The following is a 25,522-nucleotide window of genomic DNA, read 5'->3' as shown; positions in this document are numbered from 1 at the left end:
GGCCCGAAGCTCGACTGCCGCTTGCCTACCCGTCATAGCAGCTATTGCTACGATCTGTGTCCGTTGACTGTTGGTCACAACATGCTGTACGTGGCCAATCGAGTGCTAGCGTCCAGCAGTTCATGGCTCACAGCTGTGGATGGGTCGCAGCACCAAAGACACAAATGCTCCCCTGCCTCAGCTCATTCATACATGTCTCGAACACAAGTCTTCACAATTCTCAACGAAACGCGTATCTAAACATCATGTCCTCAATCGAATCTCGAATAAACAACAAGCCTTCACAAGAACACCGATAGGCTCTGAACATCAAAAACTTTAATGGCAAGCCCTTCGAAGAATCGATACCCGTCTACTTGCCATGGAACCTCTCGACAGAAGAAGTCGGAAAACTCTCTTCAGTTGAAGCGACAGGTCTTGAGAAAGAGGGAGAGAAGATCAAGCTTAAGCTTGCGCCGCCGACTGAGCTATGTTGGAAAGGTGCTCGAAATCACGAAAGTTCTCGTGGCGTTGAGCTAATATGAAAATCTCAAGAGAGAAGAAGAGTTGCTCTCTATGCCCAGCGACATCGGTAGTGAAGTCAAAAGAAAAGCGTCGAGAGGAGTGGTACAAAAGGCAGCTGCATTATCAACACTGTAGATTGTTCGATGGATGGGTAGTTTCAGTAGATTCATCTGCTCTGAAAACTATCTCATGATTTGCAATGAGTACACCCGATGTCTAACCAGTAGCTTCTGTGAAGACCACGCGATGTGTGGGTTCTAGGCCTGACAGCAAGCAACACCGTGTAGTTTCATCACGTGTCGAAACACAAACGCTCCTGTCCAGGTACTTATCAGCACGAGTCACCACTTCAGCAAATGTAAATATTGCCTATTCGTACGCAAAAGATGGCGCCCATTTACCTCATCGTCGTCACAAAAGCCACAACCTTCTCTCGCGCCCTCTACAACATCGTGTCCGCAACCCCCGAAACCCAGACATGCGCCTACCCCGAAAACAACGAGGAATTCTTCTACATCAACATACGCGTCACACACCCTACTACCAATCGCAGCACAATTCTTAAGATGGAGGTACTCAAAGAAGCCCACGTTCTCAGCGTCGAAGTACCCGGTCGACAGAAGACACTGCCGCTGGCCGAGCAAGCACTTGGCAACCGAGTCGATGCAGAGTATTCGGATAGGAGGCTAAAGAGAGAATCTTTTGAGATGGTGTGGAGGTTCGAGCAGGCGCATGAGGTGGAGGAGAAGTATAAAGACGAGGCGAGGAAAGTGAGTGTGGATATTATGGCGAGGGACTTGAAGACTACTTGGTGGGATGTGTACGAGTGTGAACTTGGTTGAGAGCGGGGATAAGGATGAGCAAGAAGGCAGTGGATTTGAAGTTGTATGGTGGAGCTTGGCTGGGACATTGGGATGAGGTGTTGCGTGTGACAGGTAGATTAGAAAAAATAGAGAATTGATATAGTACTTAGACCGGAAAGAGAGATGCATGGTAGAGTGGATCGGAAGGCGATTCACCCTTCTTTTTTCTGCGCATGTTTCAATGTAATCACCGAAGCTCCACAGAAAGTTCACAGTTCGACAAAGAAGCAACAGTAACGTATGGCGATGGTGTACTGCCTGGTTATGCAAAAGTGAGCCCTGGAGATGTTGGCAGACTGTGGGACTGGGGGCACGGAAAGTCAAATACATCGTCTTGACTAGGTCCTCGCTTGAGAGAGAGGGGCGTCATCGTCGCCGTCCGCCGCTCGGTGTAATGCGCCTTGCTCCGGACCCGTGAGGACGGTTCACGAGGCGTAGCGCTCGTGCATAGCGGCTATGCAAGAAGAGCGCGGAAGGCCACGGCACATGTACCTTAGACTGCAAAACCTCGTTTCGATATTCTTCATTCAGTTTGACGTCGAAGGATTTGGCAGGGTATGTGCCAACCGAGAAGTGGATGTTAGTCATTCGCATGCGAGAGTAACATCTCGGCTCCATCTCGGTGTAACATTACACGTCCGCCCCACCCTCTACGGTCGCGCCGCTCAAATTGCCGCTTTTGAACTCATCAACTATTTTCTCCATAGTGACCCATTCCACTCCTTCGTGCCCGTTGATCCACTCGATGAGCCTCTCGTGCAGTAAGATGACTTGTGGTTTGCCGCTCACCTGCGGATGGATACCTAAAGATGAGTGTAAGAAGTCAGTCTTTGTCTCACATACAGTTCGTCCAGGGATATGACTGACTGATTGGGAAGATGAAGCTTCCGTCATCAGGACATTCGCGATACAGAAACTCGAATTGCTCCTTCCACAAGCGCTCGATGACCGCGGTATCGACGAAGCCATGTGTGCTTGGCTGTGTGAGTGAGAGCTGGAAAGGTGGCCAGTCATCCAGATGCCAATTTGCAGGTATCTCTACGACTGCAGATGGCTTCAGTGTTGAAATGGGCTTCATCCAATGAGAAGCTGGCTTTGATACGTCGGTCTCTGTATACGTGCTGAGGTGCGGGGAAGGAACGTAGTAGGGCTGAGAGTCATGATGCATGAAGGAGTGATCGTATTCCTACATTGATGTCAGCTCGTCATTTATGCCTGATTCCAGAAAATGGTACTCGTACAATTCCGAACTCTTCGAGTAGCTTGATCGTCTCCCTACTCGTGCTCCAGGCAGGTGCAGTCCAGCCGCGCGGTTTCTTGCCTGAAATGTCTGTCAAGACCTGTATGCTCTTCTCCAAAACGTCTCGTTGCTGTTGTTCGTTCAAAAGGGAGACAAATTCGTGTGTGTAGCCGTGTAGCCCGATTTCATGTCCACTTTCGACAATTTTGCGTATCTGATGCGGAAAAGACTCCGCAGAATGTGCTGGTATGAACCATGTTGTTTTGATATTGTATTTGTCCCAAAGCTTCAGTAGACGATCAATGCCTACAGTGGCACCAAAAACACCGCGGGACACATCGGTTGGGTTGGCAGGGGCTCCAGTCTTGGTGTTTAGCCTTGGTGTGTTGTTAGCTGGTGCTCATGAGACACTCCAAATGAATCCAACGTGCCACCCGCTCACCTGCGTGTGTCGGCAATCAGCGAGTGTTCGAACGAAGATGGCACACGCGTTACTTACCGCGTCGATGTCAATACCATAAGTACACAGCACGCGTTTTGGCATGATTCCTGAGGCAAAATTGAAGGCAAGAAAGTCGTTGGCTATGAAGCAACGCTGAGGGAAGCAATAGAGTGCAGGCGAGATGCAATGCCCCTCTTATCGCCAACTCCGTGTCTTTTCAGACGCCATAATCCGCGGCACAGTCGTACTTGCCATGTCTGTCCGCGGCTGTTTCGATACCAAGGGAGCGGTTCACCGCCCGTCGCTGATATACTCCGAAGCACTAATCAAGCAGGTAGTAACAGGGTTTCAACGCCGGTGGATTAGCTTGCAGTGGTCTATAGACTGCATTTGTGCTCATGCAGTGCAGTTCGCAGATAATTACTCATGCTGCACCTTCACGGCGAATAAGAGACGAAGGAGCGCGTGGCGTAGCTCGAGACGGAATTGAGCGCACGTCGAAGGCGGGGCATGTGCGTGGGATTGCCGAAAGCGCTGCCGCCGACAGATAGACTTTAGCAACTTATTCCTTCGAATAGAAGTCTAGACTGCTTCTTGTACATCTTCTCGTCTGATATTTGTCGGGTTGTCGTACACGATGCTGTTTGTCGAGTGCAAGGGCACCCCGTATGAGGTAAGTGTGACGCGTGACGTCATTACTGCCGCCGCGACGAAACGCGACAGCGACCAGGATTATGCTGATCTCACACAGATTGGCTACCAACACGGTAAAGCCGCGAAACTACAAATTGCGCGTTGCATTGAGTTCTACGCGTGTCTCTTCCTCAAGAACTGCAAGAAGAGATGGCCACAGGTCCTCCAACACGCGTCGACGTTTGAACAGCGAGCAAAGGCGCAATGGCCAAACTTCCACGAAGAGATGCAAGGCATTGCCGACGGCTCCGGACGCGAGTTGCTAGACATTGTAGCGATAAACGTCCGGACTGAGATCAACTTTGGCTTGTTCAGCGATGGCTGCACTGCCCTCGCGTGGCACACCCGGAACCGGGCATGGTTGGCGCAGAACTGGGATGTATGCAGCACCTCCAGAAGAACACGAAAGCGATGATCGTATGCTGACGGTGCCCAGTGGATGACCGAGCAGCAAGAGAACCTGATTGTTACCAAGATCACACAAGCGAACAAGCCCACTATACTCCAAGTAACCGAGGCAGGCATAATCGGAAAGATCGGCTTCAACAGTAGCGGCGTGGGCACGTTGTTCAACGCCATAAAAGTTCACGGCGTGGATTCTACCCGAATGCCCGCTCACTTTGGCTTGAGAATGGCACTGGAGAGCACGTCAGTCGACGAAGCAGTACGCAAGCTGGGGAGTTTCGGCATGGCATCCTCAGCCCATATTCTCATAGCCGATGCAAACACGTCCCTGGGCTTAGAATTCACAAAGAGCACTTTTGCGAACGTGTTACCAGACTCTAGCTCAAGGGTAATCCACACAAACCATCTGCTGCTGGACCACCCTGGCGAAGTCGATACTGTATGGCTCAAGGACTCCATCACTAGGGTTCAGACAATGGCAACGAATGTTGGAGCGCTGGGCGACGAGCCAAGCTGGGAAGACGTGACTCAGTTGTTTGCCGATCAGCAGAATGCGCCGGGTGCGATATGTAGGTTTGAGACAGAGGAGACTGGAAGTGGTACCCTGTTCAACATTGTCATGGACTTGAAAAGCAAGAAAGCAGTGCTGAAGATGGGAATACCAACACAGCCAGAGGAAACTCTGAGTCTAGAGCTATAGGGCAGATGTACTGCATACTCGTCTTTATTTGAACACGATACCAAACTCTTACACTTCCACAGGAATGCGGGCAGTCAAGTGGATAGAAGCCCATAACTAGGATACGTTAGATGTGTACGCTCGCATGAACTGCCTGTGCCACTGCACTACGTGTCAGGAGATCTATATGCTTATCGAAAGTCGTCACACGCGGCACTGATGTAGTTGACTACGTTTCCAATTTGCCTCTCGAGTAAAGATGTCTTGTGACTATGTAGTCGGTATGAGTATAGGGCAGTTCTCGTTCGTGAACAAATATGCAGATACTCTGCGGGTAAATGGCCCGTCCTTCCCCACCGCAGCGTGGGGGCTCAATGCGCTCTGTGTTGGCAGTGCAGCACTCTCGGCGCCGTCGAATCCACCCGACACATTGGTAGACGCTGGACGTGACCGGGCGACTCCCGTGCCGCGTGCCCCGCATATGGGTACGCGGAAATAAGCCACGGCGGGCTTTGGCGAATGTAACCTCATGATTATCGACTGTGCGCCCAAGAAGTGTCCAGTGACGTTTGGGTGCACGCATATTCACACATGTTGAAATCCAGTCAAAGTATTATCAAGCTTGATACTCAGCGGAAGTGTAGAGCAACAAAGTACCACTGAAGAGATGTAAACCCGCGACTCAAGGGTATTTCATTAGTCCAAACCGAAAATGCGCAACGATTCCACATGCTAGCTAAGTAAATCAGCACAGTGCTGTAATGTCATCAAGTTGAAAGACGTAAATGCCGATGAGAGAGGAAACGTGATCGAGAAACGCCAAAGAGTACTATAACTCCGGTGTCATGTCCATATTATCATTCAAAGAGAACTCCGCATTCCAATCGGAAGGCGCGAGATTGTAAGAGTACGCACCCAGTGGGTCTGGTGCATCGATCGCCGAGGTGGGGTTGAAGACTGTCCAGAACTGGTAAGCCTCGTCGATCTCTGTAAGTATAGAGGGCGGCACTTGGTAGTCGTAGAGATTGCTCGCATCAGAGACCGTTTGGTGCAGTGTTGGCGGACAATAACTCGCTCTCTGATTCAGGAATTCGAGGTATTCCTTCTTGACCGGAAGGAGTAGTCGTTCGTACTCTTCGAAACACCTTTTCGCTGCTGCCCATCGCTCCGAGATGGACAGGAAGCATTTCGAAAAGACGTGCATCCATTCTTCAACTTGTTGCCATGAGTATTGGTCCGCAACTTCTTTCGGACAGCGCTGCAAACCTTGCAAGAAAATGAGCGCACAATTGAAGACATGATGGCATGGATGGAAGACGTATTTGATCTTTCCCGCTTCTGCCTCAGATTGCTGAAAGTAGCCGTCAGCAACCTTGACGGCATTGAGTAGAGCGATCATCATTTGCTCTTTACTTGGGTTCGGCAGTCGTCGAGAGGTACGATGCAACAAGGACAAGACGTAAGGGGTTGCGATATCGGAGTACAGGCGCATCTCAGTCCATCGTGCATTCAAGCTACGATCTTTGTTGGCCTCTGAAGCTGCATATATCTCGCGTTGCCAATCTGACATGGCATTGATAGTGTGTTGTACCCATTCCTCCAACGAGGAGCACTCTTGAGATATAGGGTCTTCATGCCACAAGACGGATATGACGTCAGCTTCGATAAGGCGAAAGCGACAGATGATACGCTGCGTGAATTTCGATAGTCGTCCAGTCGGTGATATGCTAGACTGCGTAATGGCGGTATCGTCAATCTCCATGGGAAAATGAACATCTATGCGCCCAACCGGAAGACTTGTAGGGCGTAGAAATATGCAGCAGACGCCAACTTCCATCTCCCATGCACACCAAAATATACGTCGTCGCATGTCGCGTTGGTAAACGGAGACTTTGGCATCATTGGGCAGCTCTTGGTGCAATCCGAGGTCAATGACTGCTTGGCTGATGAGACCTGTCATGAGCCATAGATCGGCCATTTTAGGATTCAGGAAGATGTATTGGGTTAATAGCAGTATAGCTTGTAGTCCAGCGATATCGTTGGTTGCAACCTCTGGAATCCATTGCATAGCGTGTCGAACTAGCTGATAAGCAAGGTCGTTTGCCTTCTGCACATTATTCCGTGCGCTTGTTGTTAGCGAGATGGCCATGATGATGCAGACTATGTATCGATTTCGGAATGAGTCTTCATTTGGCGTTGCTGCTTTCTTGTGATAGATGGAGTTGAAAGCAGTTGTCACGTCGTTTCGATGGTAGATGGGGTATTGTGTGATGACGCGATCTAAGTAGTTTTGGAGTAGTTTGTTGGCGCCAACCTCGTCAGGCATGAGGTCATAGAATAGCCCTTTGGTCTGCTGAGGGTTCAAGATGGATCTGGGGTGGTTCTCGTTCAGATCGTTGGAAAGAACAGGTCCCTTTTTCGAAGGCAGCCTCGTGCCTCTGATGACGCACTGTAGGAAGGGCCGAGCTTTGCACACACCAAGGAAAGAAGGCGTGATGTCTTGCATGACCTGGTTGACGAGGCTGTCGGCGAAGGCACATTTCTCTGGACGCCAATTCTCCGGCCTCGAGTCAGATGCGTGAGAATCTGCCGGAGATGACAGAGTAGCACTTGACTGTCCTAGAGATGGCAGCGTCGAGGGCGTGCTGCTTTGACCCTCGAGCCGCGCGATGTGCGCTTCCAGAAAGTCGGCAATAGAGCGCGGAGCTTCTTGCTGGGTTGAAGAATCGAATCCCACACACTGGACGCTAGCATCTACGCAACGCGTGCAGGCGGGAACCTTGCCATCACACTTGATGGAGTCAGTACATGTATGACGGGGGCAGAGGAAAGCGTCTACCGAGAGTTTACGCTTCCGACAGCGAGCACAGGCCAGCACGCGACGACGGACTTTGGTGCGGTTCTGCATGGCCAACCTCGAGCGTCTGGCGTCTGTACCACGATGGCGCCGTTGTCATGGCGGAGATGAAGGACTTGCTGGCGGTGATGATTCCCGATGGCTGGTGTTCTCGAACGAAGGACGGGATGCTGGCATGTGGGCGGACTGTGGGCACGCGGGATGCAGGCGGCCGGGGTGATCGCTTCTGTGTTGGGACGCCCTAGCCAGATAAGATCGTCCTCGCTCGCCATCCACTCCGCCCAGGCCTCCCATCGCGTCTCCGACCATTGTCGCTGACATGACGACGGCGCGCGATGGATCGTAGTACAGACGACAGCTCTGCTAGACCTTGACCCGTACCTGTCGCCTCCTTGCAAACTGCCCACTCCGATGGCCGCCGCGACCTCGAAGCCCCCCACGCTCGATCTAGATGCTCTGATTCAGGTAACGCCGCCGTCTCCGCAATTCGCCATCGTGCACTTACACTTCCCCAGAGTCTCCCCGCATGCAAGCGATGCCGAGAGTGTCGCCGCGGATGCGATACCTTATTGCCCAAGTGCAGGTACATGGCTTCTCTGTCCCACCCTGCGCGTCCTGCTAACGTTGTCAGGCAATGCACCAAAGCCGGCGTGGAATGCATGTTCTACGACCACGGACGCAATCAGCTGCTCCCGCGAAGGTGAGCAGACGAGGCTTGTCCTCGAACTCGTACTAAGACATGCCCAGCTACATCAGCGAGCTAGTAGATCGTGTGCGCAATTTATCCAGTAGCCATGGGTCGCCAGCAACATCCGGCGGGCTCACGGACAATGGCGCCTTTGCTACACACGTCAAAACAGAATTCATCGCTTCTGAAGTTCCTCGATACGAACATCACTTCGCCGAAGCGGGAAACAGCTATCGATACCTTGGCGCTGAATCCTGCCTTCTCAAATCCCCAAGACTACACACTGCGCACGAAAACCGTGCGGTGCAGACTGACGAAGAGCTTGACGACTGGCACTACAGCAACAAAGATTCGCCCGAGAAGCAGTATGAGCTGGTGCAACTCTATCTCGAAACTGTGCAACCTATATATCCAATCCTGGATTCATCGCTCCGTTATCTCGGACCTGACGTACCTGGTGACCTAACGGACACCGAGAAGTTCTCGTTGTATATGATATATTCCATAGCATGCTACATCCTTCCCAACACTCGTAAAAAGCAACCTCCTGATACTTGCTGGAACCCTAGGGGTAGGCTCACATACCACCAGGCCAATTCCATTAGATACCGGGCCCTCGCCACTCAGTACTTTGCAGATGCTATGGAACACCTCGAGTTAGCAACGATGGAGCCAAACATCGACACCATCCGGTCGGTTCTACTACTCGCTATCAATAGCTCATTTGACCCAATAGCTGGCAACATTGGCCAGCAAATAGCTCTCGCAGGCCGTCTTGCATTCGACCTTGAGTCAAAAAGAGCGTTACAAGAGCTGGATCCCGACGATGTCCAACTGCTGCGAGCCATGCACATGACCATATTCTGCCTTGAGAACCAGATTGCATCTACACTGGATAGACCTGCATTGTTTCCGGAGCCGGTGAGTCTATCAGCTGCGCAGCCTTCTGAAGATCATGGCTCATCTATCGCAGGATGAAGAAATGTGTTTTGACAAAGAGAAGCCCGCGGAATACCTCTGCTCATTATATCGTATGCAAAATCGCTTCCGCAAAGGCGACCACATCGCCAAGGAGAACGTCAAGAAGCTGTTACCGCTATTTGACGAGAGAGACGAGCTGCTCCCTGTCATACGCATCACCTTACACATAACACACTTGTTGCTGAATCCTTGTTGGGGGAGTGCATGGCATGTGCTGTACGTAATATCCGCATGCCTTGAAGGATGTCATACTAACCATCACAAACAGAGAGGCTGTAGTGAGTTTCGGCGGCATCCATGTCTTCGTCACGCCACATTGGGTATACCGAGCAGGCACAGTGCTCATACAGAACATGCCGGCAATCTTTGGCGGGAACCTTATCCAGTTGTACTCCAACGCGCTCCTCGTTCTCGAGCTCTCTTCCTGGAGGTGGCCAAGCTCCGCTGCCCTCTCAGCCTCCCTAGTCGATCTCATGCAACACATGAAAACGAAGTATAGACCAGACTGGTCCGACAAACTTCAACAAGGCGACGTAAGAATATGACCTCCTGGCTAGTTGCGACTGCGAGCAAATCCCGTCTTTCATTTCCATCATCCTAATAGACCCCTCAGATGTCCTCTAGTTCCGCCGCGGAGAATATACGACAGACTCAAGCCCGGGGTCAAGGAGACATCGAAATCGTTCATTCCAGGTCCCGAGAATTGCCTCTCACTCCCCAGTCCTGATGTGAGAGATATCTGGATGCTCTCGTCTTATGAAATCATTATACCTTTCGGCGATGCTTGTATCATACGTCGCTGGGGCAGAATATGTTGGGCCATGAAGGGACTAAGGAAAGCTTTGGTCCACCAGGACAACGGGCACGTCTCTGTAACACGCATCATGAAACAATGCACAGAGAAGGGAAATATTCGCAAGATCCATGGGATAATGTCGGTTGCCGTGGCATGCCATGGACTGGCAGAAGTTGGTGGCGTCCAACTGCATGCGACCTATTACTTTGCCAACGAGTTACGAAGTACATGGCTACGTAACGATAAAATGCGTGTCCATACATCTTTCGACCATAACTCTCCGCCAGAGACTACTTCCATTAAGGCTATTGATCATCTCTATAATGTTCTCTTCCTTCGAACCATTCACGTCGATCTGGATGTAATTTAGTGTTGGATCTTTCGTAACGTTTTACATACTCACATCGATCAAAATGCCGCGCTCACGATAAACTTCCTCCACGGGCAAAGTTTCTTCCTCATATTCAGAGAAGCGCCGCTCAAATTTCTCATCGCTATCGTTGCTATCCCGGGCTCGAGCCGAGTATCTGGCTTTGGCATTTTGTTTGCTGATGCGTAACGATAATACGATGTCTGGTTTTGCATTGGTGTTACTTCCGCTTGCGATTGGCAGATCTTTGGGAAATGGCCAGACGTTCCATGATTCTAGTTGCTCGGTGCTTCGTGGGAATCCATCCACCAGGATGCCGGCCTTGGGTGGTTGTTGGGACAATGCATCTTTGATTGCGCGCGCAATGAAAGGGTTTAACTCTTCTGAAGTCAAGAACCCCTGGTTGTCAAGTTTGTCCTGGATAGTGACTGCGAGTGGCGCGTTGACATTTTCACGCATCCAGCTCCGCAGACTGTCACCGACAGAGTAGTGTACCAGGTTGTGGTCTCGAGCTAGACGCGTACACAGTGTTCCCTTCCCCGCACCAGGTGCGCCTAGTCATGGGTTACTTTGAAGTCTGAAAGCGAAGCTGAGCAGTATACCTAGTACGAACGCGATAGCAAAGCCGCCAGGGGATTCCTTGGTCTGATCTGAGGCTGCCATGGTACCGATAGCTGCTGGTAATGCGACTAAAAGAACTGTACTTCCCATGGGAGGTAGGGAGGGTCGCGGTGGGGCACAGTAAGATTGTGGAAGGTGCTTGGTATGTGCTTCCGGGACGTTCCACTGATTGTTAGCCTTGATTGCCGTTTGTAGCAAGCGCCCCCACTTTGTATATCAGGGAAGTCGTGATCGAAAGCGATTTCTTGCTGTTCAAGACCCGCATTTCCTAGGCTCGGAACTTCCTCTATTAGGCCGAACCATCACTGCCTGTATAGATAGAAGTTGACGCATCCCGCACCAACTTCCTCTTGTTTCTGAAGACTTTGGTTCTCCTGCAGCGACTATCACTTATCATCCACGTCGTCTCCGGAAATACCATTTACGATGGTGCTCCTCTCACTTGTCGCTGAAGTGCCCGCTCTTCGGTACTTTGTCGGGATTGTCCTCGCGACTTGCGCGTACGTTGTCTACAAGTCCACCGCTATCAAGCCCGCCAAAACTCTCACACCCGTATCACTTACTGAAGAGCCCTCTACCAAAGAGCCAGCCGTTGAAACGTCGGTTTTCCACGAGCCCTTGGATCCATCGAAGCCACCAGATGCGCCGGTATCAGTCAATTACTTCCCTTCTCGGGAGTGCAACTACAAATGCAAATTCTGCTTCCACACCGAAACCAGCTCCTACATACTAAGCGATGAAAAAGCGCGAGAAGGTCTAAGACTGCTCAGAGATGCGGGCATGCGCAAACTCAATATCGCGGGCGGTGAACCATTCCTACACCCCAAGCTTCTCTCTAGCCTGATTCGCTACTGCAAGGAAGACTTGAGCGTCGAAAGCATCAGCATCGTCAGCAACGGGAGCAAGATCACGGAGAAATGGATGCGTGAGAACTCTCAGTGGTTGGACATTCTGGCCATCTCCTGCGACTCATTCGACGCGCAGACGAACGTCAAGATCGGCCGTGGAGACGACGGGAAGAACGTCGCTCGACTGTTCCAAATTGCCGAGTGGTGCCAGACCTTCAACGTGAAGTTCAAGCTCAACACCGTCGTCAACATACACAACTGGAACGAAGATATGGTTGCCAATATCGAAAAGCTAGCGCCATTCCGATGGAAGGTCTTCCAATGCCTCATCGTTGCAGGCGAGAACGACGACGAGACACGGAAGCGCGATGCAAGGAAATTTCTGGTCACTGACGAACAATGGCGCACCTTCTGCGATCGTCATAAGCACCTCCAATGCTACGTACCCGAAGACAACAGCTCCATGGCCAGCAGCTACTTGTTGCTCGATGAGTACATGCGCTTCATGGACAAGGGCGAGGGCATGATGACGACGAGCGAGTCTATCTTGGATGTTGGAGTTGAGAAGGCCATGCAGCAAATCGTCTGGGACAAGAAGTCGTTCGTCGAGCGTGGCGGAATTTACGACTGGGGTCGGGCAGATATGAAACCGACTAAAGATACAAGCTGCGGCACTGGTCTCAACTTGAAGGAACTGGAGTTCTAGTTCGTTGGAGATGACATGAGCTTGATACTGGGCGATGTGGAAAGGTGGCTACGTATTGTTCACACGGATGTCATTCTGATGCATGAAATAGCTTACACACCCATGGATTACAATGAATGAACTACATTCCCCAGCTAGCTCTTGCGTAACAGTGCCAGATGTCCTCCAGCTGTCACAGTATCTCCTGGTTTCACCAAAACCTTCTCAACCTTTAGCTTGCCCGCTTTCGCCAGTGTGTCTGGCGTCTTGACCGCAATCTCCAGCTTCATTGCTTCAAGAATGACGATCTGTATCATGTTAGCAATGCCGGATGAGCAATCACATGAATGTATTTACCACACTCTCATCTCCGATCTCATCGCCCTCGTTCACTTCCACCTTCCACACATTCGCGTCGACCGGCGCCTCAACTCCAACGATATCCGGATCATCCAGCAGCTTCTCCACGGTCCCTTCGTCAACCTGACTCTCAGCCTTCTCCTTCCTCCAGCGTTCCAGACTCTCGTTCTCGGCTTTCGTCATCTCTTCCTGGGCAACCGCTTGCTTCTCTCTGATCTTCCTAACTTCATCGCTCGTCTTCTCGAGAAGCTGATTGTGCTGCGCCATATCGAACTCCACATCTTCGTACTCCCATTGGTACTTCCCCGCACGGAATTTGCCTAGTAGATCATCAAGCTCCTTCTCACTGACCTGGTAGAAGGTCAAGATGTCGAAGTCACGGAAGATCCAAGGCTTGGTGTCAAAACCGGGTTTGTAGGAATAGTAATCCCAGCATGGTACCGTTCGGCCGGTCATCTGATACCCACCAGGTGAATCAACGGGGTATATGGACATACAGGAGCCGGCCCATCCAACTGTGCCTTCGGGTGTGAAAACGCGACTTGGATTCATCTTTGGAGCGGAGAGGCGCTGGCGTGGATCTACGGGCAGCGAGACAGTGTTACCGCAGAAGAAGCCGACGACTACTGCCATGAATTGGCCCGTGAGGTATATGTCCTTCAGCTGCTGTGGCGTGAAAGCGTTGTTCTTTGCGACGAATGCGAGATTATCGGGTAGGTACGGTGCGTGAGGCCGCTGGTTAGTCATGTAGCGTTGAGTTGCTTCGTCTTGGAGTTTCGATTCGAATGAGATTGGAAGCTTGAAAATGCGGGTAGGGACTTTGGTGCTTCTCAAGTCGCCGAGATTTGATTCGATGGACTGAAGGTGCGCAATGAGCTCTGATCGAGGGAGCTTGGCACCGTTGTAGTGGAGGAGAAGCGATGTGCAGCACCCCACGGTGTTATACAGGTTGGACTTGATGAGCTCGGGAGTGGAGTCTGAGTGCAATGCGTTCTCCAAAGCAGTGACGCGGCAGCGGTGATTGAGATCGAAATTCTCATTCCCGTATTCGATCAGGATATGGTCGTCACCTCCTTGACGATATCTGACTTGTGGAGTGCTATTGTTCTGCTCTTTCTCCCAAATGACAGCCTTTCCGATATCTCCTTCGTGGAAGTTGCAGTGTGCACCTTGCATCTTTTCAATGCCTTCAAAGTCGCGTTCGCCGCTGATGGCTTGCTCAACTGAATCTAAGAAGCTGTCGTTCCTCTTTCTCTTTTTCAGTGCATCATCGAGACCAGCCCGGACATACTTCACAGTATTCCCCGCTTTGAGCTGACCTAGTTTCCACCAGTCGGCCTTGACGACCGTGGTAGAGCTGGTAAACCCTCCGAAGTTTGGGCAGTCCACAGGGAAGATACACGGATCGTCTCCAGTCCAGTTCAAGGTACCCAGTGGATAGCCGTACTCGATGAGATTGCTTGGATGCGCGCCTCCTTCGCCGCCATCTTTACGGGCCCATTTCGGAACCGGCCCCACCAGACGAATTCCGCTCCGCGATGCATTGTGAGATACCTTCCACTCAGTCTTGTATATCTCCTCGATGAACTTCGGATCGAAGTAGCCTTCGTCGTGGGGTCCAACCATCGCTGTTATTTCCCAGCTTGACTTGTAGATGGGTCGCAGCTTTTCTGGGAGTGAAACGCTAGTGAAAGCGTCTGGAAGCTCTCCCACCGTCTGTAACAGATCGCTTGGTGCCAGCGCCCGGCCCTGGTAGCCTCCAATCGCTACGAGCGGCGATGTCGACTTCGAGCCAAAGTATTCCGCAACAGACGGGAATCCTCCAAAGACTGCGAGATATGAGCGACAACCCCCACCTGTCGTCTTCCCAATCTTAAGCTTCTGACCAGCTTCGATCTTTACGCTTGTCCACATAGGAAAGGTCTCTTCGTCCAAGAATGCTTCCATAGGAGCTCCACACAGCGCGACAATAGCCGGGCCGACAAACCTCAGTTCCGGTCCACTCAGCGTGAGTTCCAGCGCTTCCTTTGATCGCGGGTTTCCCACGAGCATGTTCGCGATCTGAAATGCGATCGGGTCCATAGGTCCAGAATGAGGTACACCTTTACCAACTGTTGGCCGCCCGGGAAGGTCTTGAATTAAAGTGTATGCTCCCGCCGAAATCACGTCGATAGCTTGAGGCGAGTACTTGAAGTCTGTGAGGAAGCTGGTCATGGTGTTGCCGTTTCTGAAGCGCGAATCGTCCAGTATATTGGCGAGAAATTCGAGGTTGGTAGGTGGGCCGCAAATGGTAGATCGGGTGAGCAGCTCACTCATTGACGCGATTGCCTCGTCTCTGGATGGAGAATGGACCATCGCTTTCGCTATCAAAGGATCTGGTCATCGTCAGTAAGGAACTGACTTACTCTATCAGGGTTCTGATTTCGATACAGGATTCGCGTGTCCTATATAGGGAGAGAGAAAGAGCGTCGTACCGTAATTTGGAGTAATGCGGACTCCAGTGAAGACCCACGTGTCGACTCGACTGCCAGGGACATCTTTCCAGGCTACCTTCTGCAGTAGACCGGGCGACGGTGCGTAGTCTCTTAGCGGATTCTCAGCGTAAACACGAGCTTCGATAGCCGATCCTCTCGGCCCTGATGGTTGCATGTCTTTCAACATCTTGCCATCCAGCCCGTTTTTGCCTGCTAGTTGTGCATCTGCTTGCTTCAGCATGAGTTCTGCCAGGTCGATATCGTAGCAAAGCTCCGTAATGCCGTGCTCAACCTGGAGTCGCGTATTCATCTCCAGAAAGAAGAAATCGCCAGACTTATCATCGACGAGATATTCGATGGTACCAGCAGAACCATACTTGATCGACTCAGCAAGGCGTACCGCGGCCTCACCCAGCTTCTTTCGCAGCTCGAGATGCCTCTCTACAAACGGGCTTGGGCATTCTTCAATGACCTTCTGATGTCGTCTTTGGATGGAACATTCGCGTTCGCCGAAGTGGATGGCTTGACCCTGGCCATTACCGAACACCTGGACTTCAATGTGGTGAGAGGCTGGATAGAAGGCCTCGATAAAGACTCCGGGGTTCTTGAACAGCGTTTCTCCTCTAGATTGCACCATTCGAAAGCCGTCGCGAACCTCTTCGGCATTGTTGCAAGTGATGAGTCCCATTCCTAAATGTCGATGTTAGACGTTGGTATGTATCTCACATATGGTTCATGGAATATGACGTACCACCGCCGCCTCCGGTCGCTTTCAGCATGATAGGAAATCCAATACGCTCGGCTTCCTTTGCTGCCACCTCTTCGTTCTCGACTAGGCCTTTCGTCCCGGGTACGATGGGAACATGAGCCTTTTCTGCCAGATCTCGGGCTGTGTGCTTGACTCCAAAGGCGTCAATGGCGTCCGAGGATGGCCCGACCCAGACGAGACCTGCATCACCGACCAGACGCGCGAAATGCGCGTTCTCTGACAGGAATCCATATCCAGGTATGATTGCTTGCGCGCCCCTTTCTTTAGCTATGCGCAGTACGGCTGCCTCATCAGTATATGCAGTCGCGTTGCTTCCTGGTAGCAAAACTGCTTCATCGGCATCTCGGACATGTTGTGACACGGCGTCGGCTTCTGAATAAATGGCGATGGTCTTGATACCGAGTCTTTTCGCCGTTCTGGTGATGCGCACCTGTACCCGCAGTGTCAGTCGGAGGTTGTTATCGATAACGGGGCAATTCCGCGGCTCCAGCGCCACATACCGCGATCTCGCCTCTATTCGCAATCAACAGAACTCGTAGTTTTTGCATTTCAGACATTGGAGCAAATGGTTCGAGAGCGCAATCATCTCATCCAAATCATTCACGAGCCGGCTCCTTCTATGAGTTCCATAGTTGGAGGCAGGTTGCATGACCCCACCTTTCCGCCATTCCCCTTTCGCGCCGATATCTTACCTCCACCCGTTAGAGCGGAGGCGTTGTCATTGGTGCTTTGCCAAACGCGTAGGCTTTCTCCCGGGGTGTCTCCGGTGATGCAGACGTCACCGCCGACGTTCGAGAGGCGGGGTCGATAACAAGCATCCATGGATTGGAGCATGACGCTACGCGTGCAGCGCGTTTAACAGCTGTGGGGAAAGTTCGACCATTGCGGGATAACGCCGAGTATGACTTTGGAATGGTATGAAAGCGTGATCTCCGGTCCGAGCGGATTACTCCAACTACTCCAAGTCTCTCCGTTACCACTATACGCGCATCTCATGACACACCCGCAATACACTTCGTACTCCAACCGTAGTGCTTCACTCTCATCAGCCAGCAAGTCTTTTCGTACGGGGTTCTACGATGCCAGCTATCAAGCATCCTGTAAAGATCAACGTGGATCTGGGTGAAGGATACGGAAACTTCAAATGTGGGCCAGATGATGAGTTAATTCCACTCATCGACCATGCAAACATAGCCTGTGGTTTCCACGCTGGGTAGGTCAAACCCCCATCCATTTCTTCAATTTCACTCTACTGACGATGGGTAACCAGGGACCCATTGATTATGCACCAGACAGTATTGGCCTGCAAAAAGCACAACATCAAAATCGGTGCACATCCTGGCCTCCCGGACATTCAAGGCTTCGGCCGACGCGAGATCAAAATGTCGCCGGAAGAACTGACAGCCGCTGTTCGCTACCAAGTCGGCGCGTTGAAAGCGTTTTTGGATGCAGAAGATGTGCCCTTACATCATGTCAAGCCCCATGGCGTATTGTACGGGATGATGTATCGGGACAGGGAAGTGTGCCGTGCAGTTTATGCTGGTGTGCCCGAAGGAACAACAGTATTTGGTCTTGCGGGAACTCTGCACGAAGAGGTTGCGAAAGAGCTTGGATTGCCGTTCGTAGCAGAGCTTTACGGAGATGTCAAGTACAACAAGGACAAGACCTTGGTAATCGACCGTAAGAAGAGGTATGTTGCATGCGTATGCTTCCATTAAGTGCAATGCTGACTGTGTGCAGACCTTGGCTTCCAGAAGAGGCAAGAAAGCACATTCAGAGTCAGGTAGAAACTGCAACTGTCACGGCTGTTACCGGCGAGGAGCTGCAACTTCCTGTAGGGGACCACGAGGTCTCGATGTGCTGCCACTCGGATTCGCCTGGGGCTGTGGAGATTGTCAAAGCTGCAAGAGAAATTGTTGATCAGTTCAACAGTAAGCACTTTGGGCAGTCTTGAGTATCGCGCGTTTGTAAATAGTCGGTCTTTCATTGCAAAATCAACGGGAGATATTATAGTTTCAAGTTCAAGCATCATTACGGGAGGCTGAGTACAGGATTTGTCTGGCTAACAAGGTATCGAGATGTTACCTTTCGATCCATTCAGTGAAGCTTAATACATATACAACCTTCCGAACACATTGGATTATTTGAAGAGTATTGACATTCTATTCACATTGAACTCCCCTGCCTTTATCCGGCCCCAAGTCATTCAAAAGCCCACGCTCCTATATCATGCATACATTTTCGAAGAAACAAAAGTCCAAACAAATCCAAGCTCTTCCTGTTATATACCAGATATGGGCTGTGGATGCAACAAGACGCCCCATATGCAAGCTGTTCATCGATCTTTCGCACATTTCAATTCCCCATTACGGATGCCAACCATATGGTCTCAGGTGTGCGTGACCGGCCATGGAGCTATAATCGAACAACAAATCGGTCGGTTCGTTATCACGTTTGTAAACGCGGATGGGCTCATCGTGAGTCCGGAGATACCGCTCCACGCTGGTGGTGGATGCTCGGATGTAGGCCTTGTAACTCGACTAGTGCTGTCCATATCGGTTTCTACCGGACCTCCCCGTGTGGAAGCCTCCAGCTATTGTCGAGGCCCTGGATGCGAGCTCCGGCGGCGATGGAATGACAGCGCCTAACGGCCTTTACTGCACTGCTAGTGCTCTGCAAGTCTATTGTTGTATTATGAATCGCTTGCGTCGCCCATGGTAACGTCGCCAGCGCCCGTATCCTGCACGAGCGGTGAAGTTGCAGGAAGTATGGCGGACCGCGGCCGGTTGTATTCGGCGAGATGATCGGGCATGCTCGCTGGTGTAGAGGATCGGGAGTCGAAGTCCTCTTCGGCAGGGGGCGAGAAGTCCCATACCTAGACGGATTAGTATGTTGTGGTAATAGTAATTGCGTGCTTCAAGCTTACCTCCATGATTGTCCGACCGCCCCGGCTGGCCATTATGACGGCCTTCTCTTCCTCAAACACCACCCTCCAAACGGCCTCGGCAGGGCTGCTTAGCTCTCGGACGGGGACACCGGTCTTTAGATCCCAGACCTTGACGCGACCATCGCTGCCACCGCTGACAATCCTGGTGTTGTCGAATTGTAGACTCGTAACGCTGTTGTCGTGGGCAGCTAGTCGATGAATAGCCTGGTACGTTGCGAGGCTCCACACGCGGACCGAGCCGTCTGATCCACCAGTTACAAGAATGTCGTCACGCATCTGAAGCTGCCCGACAAGCGAGGTGTGGCCCTGTAGTACAGCGAGGCATTTGCTACACGAGAGAGTTAGTTTCGATAATGTTGTGGCACGCGAGCGGACTTACCCATCATTGGGATCCCATATCCGGACACTGGTGTCCAGACTGCCTGTTGCAATCTTCTTCCCGTCAAAGGCGATCGCATATATCTGACTAAAGTGGCCAGTGAGTGTGCGCAGGCACTTGCCCTCGGATATGCTCCAAATCTTGGCTGTGGTGTCGTAGCTGCCGGACACAACGATGTCACCGTGTATTTCGAGGCATCGGACGCTAGCCTGGTGACCAATGAGTACATGCTTGCATAGGCCCTTCTTGAGATCCCAGATGCGCAGTGTGGTATCCCTTGAGCCGGATATAGCCGTGTTCGCATCGGACATCTTCAAGCATCGCACAGTCGAAGTATGACCGCGCAAAGTGAACTGGGGAAAGCTGACAACCTCTGTTAGTTGCTATCATGGGGAAGACGGCAGAACAACTTACCCAGTTGCAAGATTCCAGACGCGCACATCGCGATCGCATCCACCGCTGACTAGAAGGTCGCCCCAAGGCACCATAGCCCATACACCCATGACGTGTCCCTGGAGCGTCTTCTGATGGTCGCCGACAGTATCGAAGACGTGGATCTTCGCGTTGTCAAGTGCAACCACAATGTACTTGTTGGTCAGGTGTAGACTGGTTACTACGCCCTGATCCGGAGTAATCTGCCGCGCATCGCACACTCCTCCATTCCGCCACGCCGTCTCAACCATGTACCGCTGCTTGAAATGCGACCGGTATGTGGTTGCTTGTTGCTTTCGTTGTGAAGGTTTCCTCTTCGCGGCTCGGTCCAGGCTCTGCGTCCGCAGACCATCAGCACCGCCGTTGGACGGGCCGACCTCAAGGTGTTCTCTCGTAGCGACGTCCTCTACCCTCGGTGCGCGCTCGTCGTTCTGCCACCATGACTTTGAGTCGGTGTCCTCCATCTCGTCGGTTGTGTCGTCTTCCTCAATTCTTTCTTCTCTCGACAGAGCCCTGAAGGAGTACTTCTGGCACAGTAACCGCCAGGCGCTGTCGTCATTGACGAGTTCGCGCCACTTCTTGGATACCTGCGATGCCCGAGCGAGGGTAGTGGGGTCGTCTACACATTCCAGAATCTGTGCGATGTGTCAGCGATCGGGACTATACGGGGAATGTATACAAAACGCACTCTTAAGCAGAGTTCGGTAGGCAGAACCATGAAGGGGTCCTTCTTCAATCTAGGACTGACGAATTCGGCAACAAAGCTGAGCTCCTGGCTGTCGCACAAATTGAGCAGCTCGCCCAGCAGGCGCATCCGCTCGGCTCTGTTCATGTCGCCAAACTGCGCCCGTATGCTCTTGATGTCTCCATCTTCGTGTTCGGCGGCGGTGCTCCAGTCGGGCACCCGCTGGGTCGGTGTCGGACTCGGCGCAGGCGTAGGCGGTGAGGCGGGCGCAGAGGGGAGGAGATTGTGCGGTATCGTCGAGCTCAGGGGGCTGTTGGGTGTGAGTATGGGCCGTGGTGCTCCCGATCGAGACATGCGGCCGGGCTTGCGCGGGTGTGGTGATGTGTACATGGTGGAGCGCGAGGACGAGGCTGTAGCGGTGGCAGAGGCGGCCATGTCGGTGTCAGAGTCTTCAGTCGGCGGCCCTGGGGCATCTCGGTCTTCCCGGACGGGTGTGAAGTAGTCTGACGAGTCCATGACGGCGGTCTTGCAGACTTCGGAAGCGGTATGGCGTTCCCTAGACGGCACGGCGCTCTCTGTGTAGCAGCGAATGGCAGAACGGCAGGGGCGGCGGACGGGTATCGATGTCGTCCAACGGGGCGCAAATATGGCGGCAGTCACGCTGGAACGAAGGGAAGGAGGTCTGCGGAGGTTTCGAGTGGGCAGGCGCGACTGAGTGACGCCGGCGGCCAGCCAAGACATCTCTCAGCCCTGGCAACCTCAGACGTCCATTTCCAAGCTTCACATCACCATCCCTGCATATGCACTTGAGACGACTGAGCCTAGTCTGCATGGTAAATCTCCTGTGCTGCGTCTACGGTCTTGCGTGCAGTCCATAATTAGACGCCCGTCGTCAAACGTCCCAAGGGGTCTGGCGCAGGCCATCATGTTTCATGCCATTGTATTGTCTTTGCGAACGCCAAACCGCCGTGGTTCCTTCGACACCAACAAGCGCAAAACCAATGGCTGAGACCCGCACCCTCGAGTGCTGCGTAGCACGGAGCGGTCCAGTTTTCCTTCCATGTATCTTCAGCCGCCATCACCTGTCACGCAGAGATGCACCGTGTACGCCTTAGGCACAGTACAACACCACCTGAGCACCCATTTGCACGGCGCTTAGAGTCACGAGCCGGCTACGCTATCTCGCCATCACAAGCGACCCTTGTTGCAACTCAATAACTAACATGTCATGGCGGTCACGCCCTGCACCTCCTTTTCCCATTAGAAGACGTGCACGGTGCTTGTCGTAAGAGCTCGATCGATCGCCCTAAGTTCGACATGATGTTTCCAAGGCCCGAACATTCTACCTTGGTACTCTTCGAATCAACCAAACTACAATGCATACTGCTCGGGTTATCTCGTGTCTGGTGATGTAGGCGATCCAACAATACTTGGATGGTACATCTCGATTGCGAGCCTACATACAGGTGCTCTCGAATCTTAGGTCCTGGACTGCATGCTAGCACATTTCTTGTGCTCCTCAAGTTCTGTGCGGCAAAAGCACTGCAGACATTGATGAACGCCCCAAATGTAGGTAGGTCCTAGCAAAATGCGAATGGGTGTAGGAGCTCAAGTTGCACCTTGCGTTCTGCTGAGTTATCGTTTGGTTCGTTCAAGGAGCGGTCTCGAGGCGTGATGCGCAAGAAGCTATGCCGCCGAACATCTCCGCTGGGGACCGACATGTGCTTCCCCGTTCGATATCTCTCGATTCGGTCATGTTGCGCACGGTGTCTTTTGGCGTGATGTTCCCGAGGTCTTCGTAGAGGCGGGTGCTTACCTAAAGAAGGCTGGCAGGACGGGCATCGTGCGAGGGAAGCACGCAATTTCCCCGCGACGTCATTGGATCCGACATCGTCGCATTCCCATCAGTTTCCGCGCGACGGGTCCGTCAACGGTCCAGCCCGTTTGTAATCGTGAATATAGCGTCATCATGGTGTCTCTGTACTGTCTCCACCCTCGCATACCTCTGCCCTTGATACGCGCTTCATCTGGGCAACTGCTACAGCCATGAGCGTTCCCCGTAGTTTGTTCGCCAGCGCGCGGGCATCACGAACCGCAACCACTACTCGATGCTTCGCCAAGAGACCATCTCAGACTTCGCTGCTGTTCGCGAGGCAGCAGTCGAACCAAGCTACTAGACAGCTGCACCAGCAGACACCACGGAAAGCCCAACACGCCGCTGCCGCCCAAGAAGTCGAATCTTCAAACCCCGCCCTATCCTTCCCATGCCTCGACGCGCACGAATCTCGCTCTGCGTCTCTCTCAAGAAAACGAGCGTCCTCAGGGCCCGAGCCCTCGTATACCTCCGGACACACGCTAAACTTCCATTCGACCCAGCCTATTCTGCTCGACTGGGGCGGCATACTGCCAGAGTTCAACATCGCATATGAAACGTGGGGGCAGCTGGACTCCAACAAGAGCAATGCCATCTTGCTGCACACTGGATTATCCGCATCTAGTCATGCCCACAGCACAGAGACGAATACAAAGCCAGGGTGGTGGGAGAAGTTCATTGGGCCTGGGAAGCCTCTAGACACCAACAAGTATTTCGTCATCTGCACAAATGTCATTGGAGGCTGCTACGGCTCGACTGGGCCTTCTTCGATCGACCCCGCGAACGGCGAGCGTTACGCGACTCGATTTCCGATTCTTACAATGGAGGACATGGTACGCGCGCAGTTCCGACTACTGGATAACCTCGGCATACAGAAGCTGTACGCGAGTGTAGGATCGAGCATGGGTGGCATGCAGAGTCTGGCAGCTGGAACGCTTTTCCCGGAACGAGTGGGCCGTCTCGTTAGCATCAGCGGATGTGCGCGCAGCCACCCATACAGTATCGCCATGAGACACACTCAGCGGCAAGGTTAGTACAAGCACTCTAGGTCAGCCATGCGCAATCGTTGACGTGCAACTAGTACTCATGATGGACCCCAACTGGGCTCGCGGTTTTTACTATGACGGCATTCCTCCACACGGCGGTATGAAGCTTGCCCGAGAAATCGCTACAGTCACGTATCGGAGTGGTCCCGAATGGGAGCAGCGATTTGGCCGCCGGCGTGCCGATCCTTCGCGACCACCTGCTCTCTGCCCCGACTTCCTCATTGAAACATACCTCGATCATGCGGGAGAAAAATGGTGTCTGGAGTACGATCCAAACAGCTTGCTCTACGTTTCGAAGGCTATGGATCTATTCGATCTGGGACAAGAGCACCGTAACCGCATCAACGAGGTGCGCAAGGCAAACAGCGGTAAAATGCAGGCATACTTGGACGGCCATGATATCACATCCGACACCAGCAGCGACGTCTGCAGTCTGACTTTGCCTGATCAGCCCTATGAGGAGAAGGAGCAGCCCGCCGACATCGATGCTGTAGCTCAGACTGACGGAAACGAACCACCGGCCGACCTCGTGGCAGGTCTGAAGCCACTCGCGAATACTCCAACTCTTGTTCTAGGTGTCGCCAGTGATATTCTTTTCCCTGCTTGGCAGCAAAAGGAAATTGCAACGACACTCAAGCGCACTGGCAACAAGAACGTCACGCACATCGAGCTTGGAGAGGAGAAGAGCTTATTCGGCCATGACACGTTCTTGCTAGATCTTCAGAACGTCGGAGGTGCTGTCCAGAACTTCCTGGGATGAGCGCAGTACTCTTTTTTCTTCGAACAATCACTGATCTACCAGGAGCAGCTATTGAACTTGAAGAATGTGCATTGCAGGCGTTTTGTTGATCCCTCACGAGCGTCGAAATATTTCTATACCAAAGAACCCAATATTATTTTTGCACTTATACTGTCACCTACTTTGAGCCAGGGATCTCGCTATTGACATTCAATCCCTTCCACTCTGCGCTCATAGCCTCGCCGACCCACTTGCACTCTGTCAGCCCAATGTGCTCGCGGACGTATAGCTCCAAAGTTTTCGCTCCCGGCGCACCAGTGTAAATTCCTAAAGCACCTACGCGGGGAACGTGTAAGCTAGACGCGAGCCGGGTATCCGCTGTTGTCTGCAATGGAATGAGTCGTGTAGCTGTCTCGGATGTGGCCGAAGCAGCAGATGATGGGGAGAGAGCCGACAAGTGGACCAGCGTTGGGAAGTGGGCATGTGCGGGTGATAATGAGGGCTTGGGGTGTGTTAGTATGACCATGCTTAAGGGTCTGAGAGATTCTTTGGAACAGTCTGTCGTCGGGGGTTTTTCTTTGGTGCCCTCTAGAGCAGACTCGGGATACGAAACAGGTGCTGTAGTCGGAGCGTTTTTTGCGGCCAAGGCCTCTAAATGCCGAGTGACACTGTTGATGCCAACGAGCAAGTGATTGCCAATTTCCGGTGATGGGGATGTGTTCTCGGGGCCATCCTCGTTTGCCTTGGTGTTACGGTTGCGCTTCTTGCCTTTGGATGGGTGGATATAGGTTCTGCGATGGTCACCTAAAGGCGTAATAAGACTATGGAATTGTTAATGACCGAATTGGGAGAACTTGTGATGCAACTGTCAAAAATCGGCGAGCGCGGGTTCATGAAGCTCCTCTCTGCGTACCTACTTGGATAGCAATTCTAATATGACTTCTTCGTCCTCGCGTGTGATCTCGGGCCTGTACAAATCAGCATAGCTCGTGGGTTGAAGCATGGTACCACCCACCACTGCGTCTCAGAAAATGGCGACGATGTCTTGAACACAGGTTTTGCATTGGCCTTCGCTGTTTGTTTCGTCGCAGGGGCCATGACGAAGTGTGTGCTCTCTGACCCTTCTTCCTCGTACCACTGACCGTG

The 25,522-nt window shown here is 52.3% G+C and overlaps 10 protein-coding genes across 10 annotated transcripts; 6 read left to right on the top strand and 4 right to left on the bottom strand.

The window, feature by feature from the left end:
* Positions 1 to 890: 890 nt before the first annotated feature.
* J4E83_000427 (uncharacterized protein) lies at positions 891 to 1,346 on the top strand (the record flags this gene model as incomplete). The annotated part of the gene is made up of 1 exon (XM_049327389.1): positions 891 to 1,346. The coding sequence occupies one exon, from the start codon at positions 891 to 893 to the stop codon at positions 1,344 to 1,346; it is 456 nt and encodes a 151-aa protein (XP_049193534.1).
* Positions 1,347 to 3,686: 2,340 nt separating this feature from the next.
* On the top strand, positions 3,687 to 4,847 carry J4E83_000426 (uncharacterized protein; the record flags this gene model as incomplete). Its single annotated transcript, XM_049327388.1, has 3 exons — positions 3,687 to 3,722; positions 3,801 to 4,121; positions 4,179 to 4,847. 3 exons carry the CDS (start codon positions 3,687 to 3,689, stop codon positions 4,845 to 4,847), a joined length of 1,026 nt encoding a protein of 341 aa, XP_049193533.1.
* An 808-nt stretch (positions 4,848 to 5,655) lies between these two features.
* J4E83_000425 (uncharacterized protein) lies at positions 5,656 to 7,332 on the bottom strand (the record flags this gene model as incomplete). The annotated part of the gene is made up of 1 exon (XM_049327387.1): positions 5,656 to 7,332. One exon carries the CDS (start codon positions 7,330 to 7,332, stop codon positions 5,656 to 5,658), a length of 1,677 nt encoding a protein of 558 aa, XP_049193532.1.
* A 762-nt stretch (positions 7,333 to 8,094) lies between these two features.
* Positions 8,095 to 10,079, top strand: J4E83_000424 (uncharacterized protein; the record flags this gene model as incomplete). Its single annotated transcript, XM_049327386.1, has 7 exons — positions 8,095 to 8,148; positions 8,199 to 8,266; positions 8,315 to 8,383; positions 8,431 to 9,292; positions 9,345 to 9,568; positions 9,621 to 9,885; positions 9,966 to 10,079. The coding sequence occupies 7 exons, from the start codon at positions 8,095 to 8,097 to the stop codon at positions 10,077 to 10,079; spliced, it is 1,656 nt and encodes a 551-aa protein (XP_049193531.1).
* A 1,486-nt stretch (positions 10,080 to 11,565) lies between these two features.
* On the top strand, positions 11,566 to 12,693 carry J4E83_000423 (uncharacterized protein; the record flags this gene model as incomplete). The annotated part of the gene is made up of 1 exon (XM_049327385.1): positions 11,566 to 12,693. The coding sequence occupies one exon, from the start codon at positions 11,566 to 11,568 to the stop codon at positions 12,691 to 12,693; it is 1,128 nt and encodes a 375-aa protein (XP_049193530.1).
* A 134-nt stretch (positions 12,694 to 12,827) lies between these two features.
* On the bottom strand, positions 12,828 to 16,832 carry J4E83_000422 (uncharacterized protein; the record flags this gene model as incomplete). Its single annotated transcript, XM_049327384.1, has 5 exons — positions 12,828 to 12,980; positions 13,030 to 15,407; positions 15,507 to 16,196; positions 16,258 to 16,705; positions 16,776 to 16,832. 5 exons carry the CDS (start codon positions 16,830 to 16,832, stop codon positions 12,828 to 12,830), a joined length of 3,726 nt encoding a protein of 1,241 aa, XP_049193529.1.
* Positions 16,833 to 17,354: 522 nt separating this feature from the next.
* Positions 17,355 to 18,229, top strand: J4E83_000421 (uncharacterized protein; the record flags this gene model as incomplete). Its single annotated transcript, XM_049327383.1, has 3 exons — positions 17,355 to 17,488; positions 17,546 to 17,965; positions 18,016 to 18,229. 3 exons carry the CDS (start codon positions 17,355 to 17,357, stop codon positions 18,227 to 18,229), a joined length of 768 nt encoding a protein of 255 aa, XP_049193528.1.
* Positions 18,230 to 18,967: 738 nt separating this feature from the next.
* J4E83_000420 (uncharacterized protein) lies at positions 18,968 to 21,234 on the bottom strand (the record flags this gene model as incomplete). The annotated part of the gene is made up of 5 exons (XM_049327382.1): positions 18,968 to 19,150; positions 19,202 to 19,550; positions 19,602 to 19,964; positions 20,016 to 20,668; positions 20,722 to 21,234. The coding sequence occupies 5 exons, from the start codon at positions 21,232 to 21,234 to the stop codon at positions 18,968 to 18,970; spliced, it is 2,061 nt and encodes a 686-aa protein (XP_049193527.1).
* Positions 21,235 to 22,764: 1,530 nt separating this feature from the next.
* Positions 22,765 to 24,397, top strand: J4E83_000419 (uncharacterized protein; the record flags this gene model as incomplete). The annotated part of the gene is made up of 2 exons (XM_049327381.1): positions 22,765 to 23,620; positions 23,673 to 24,397. 2 exons carry the CDS (start codon positions 22,765 to 22,767, stop codon positions 24,395 to 24,397), a joined length of 1,581 nt encoding a protein of 526 aa, XP_049193526.1.
* Positions 24,398 to 24,554: 157 nt separating this feature from the next.
* Positions 24,555 to 25,474, bottom strand: J4E83_000418 (uncharacterized protein; the record flags this gene model as incomplete). Its single annotated transcript, XM_049327380.1, has 3 exons — positions 24,555 to 25,167; positions 25,294 to 25,344; positions 25,392 to 25,474. The coding sequence occupies 3 exons, from the start codon at positions 25,472 to 25,474 to the stop codon at positions 24,555 to 24,557; spliced, it is 747 nt and encodes a 248-aa protein (XP_049193525.1).
* Between the last annotated feature and the right edge of the window lie 48 nt (positions 25,475 to 25,522).

Source organism: Alternaria metachromatica (assembly GCF_023757995.1).
Source record: "Alternaria metachromatica strain BMP 0045 chromosome Unknown scaffold_1, whole genome shotgun sequence".
NCBI lineage: Eukaryota > Fungi > Ascomycota > Dothideomycetes > Pleosporales > Pleosporaceae > Alternaria > Alternaria metachromatica.
This window is presented reverse-complemented; position numbering and strand designations above follow the sequence as displayed.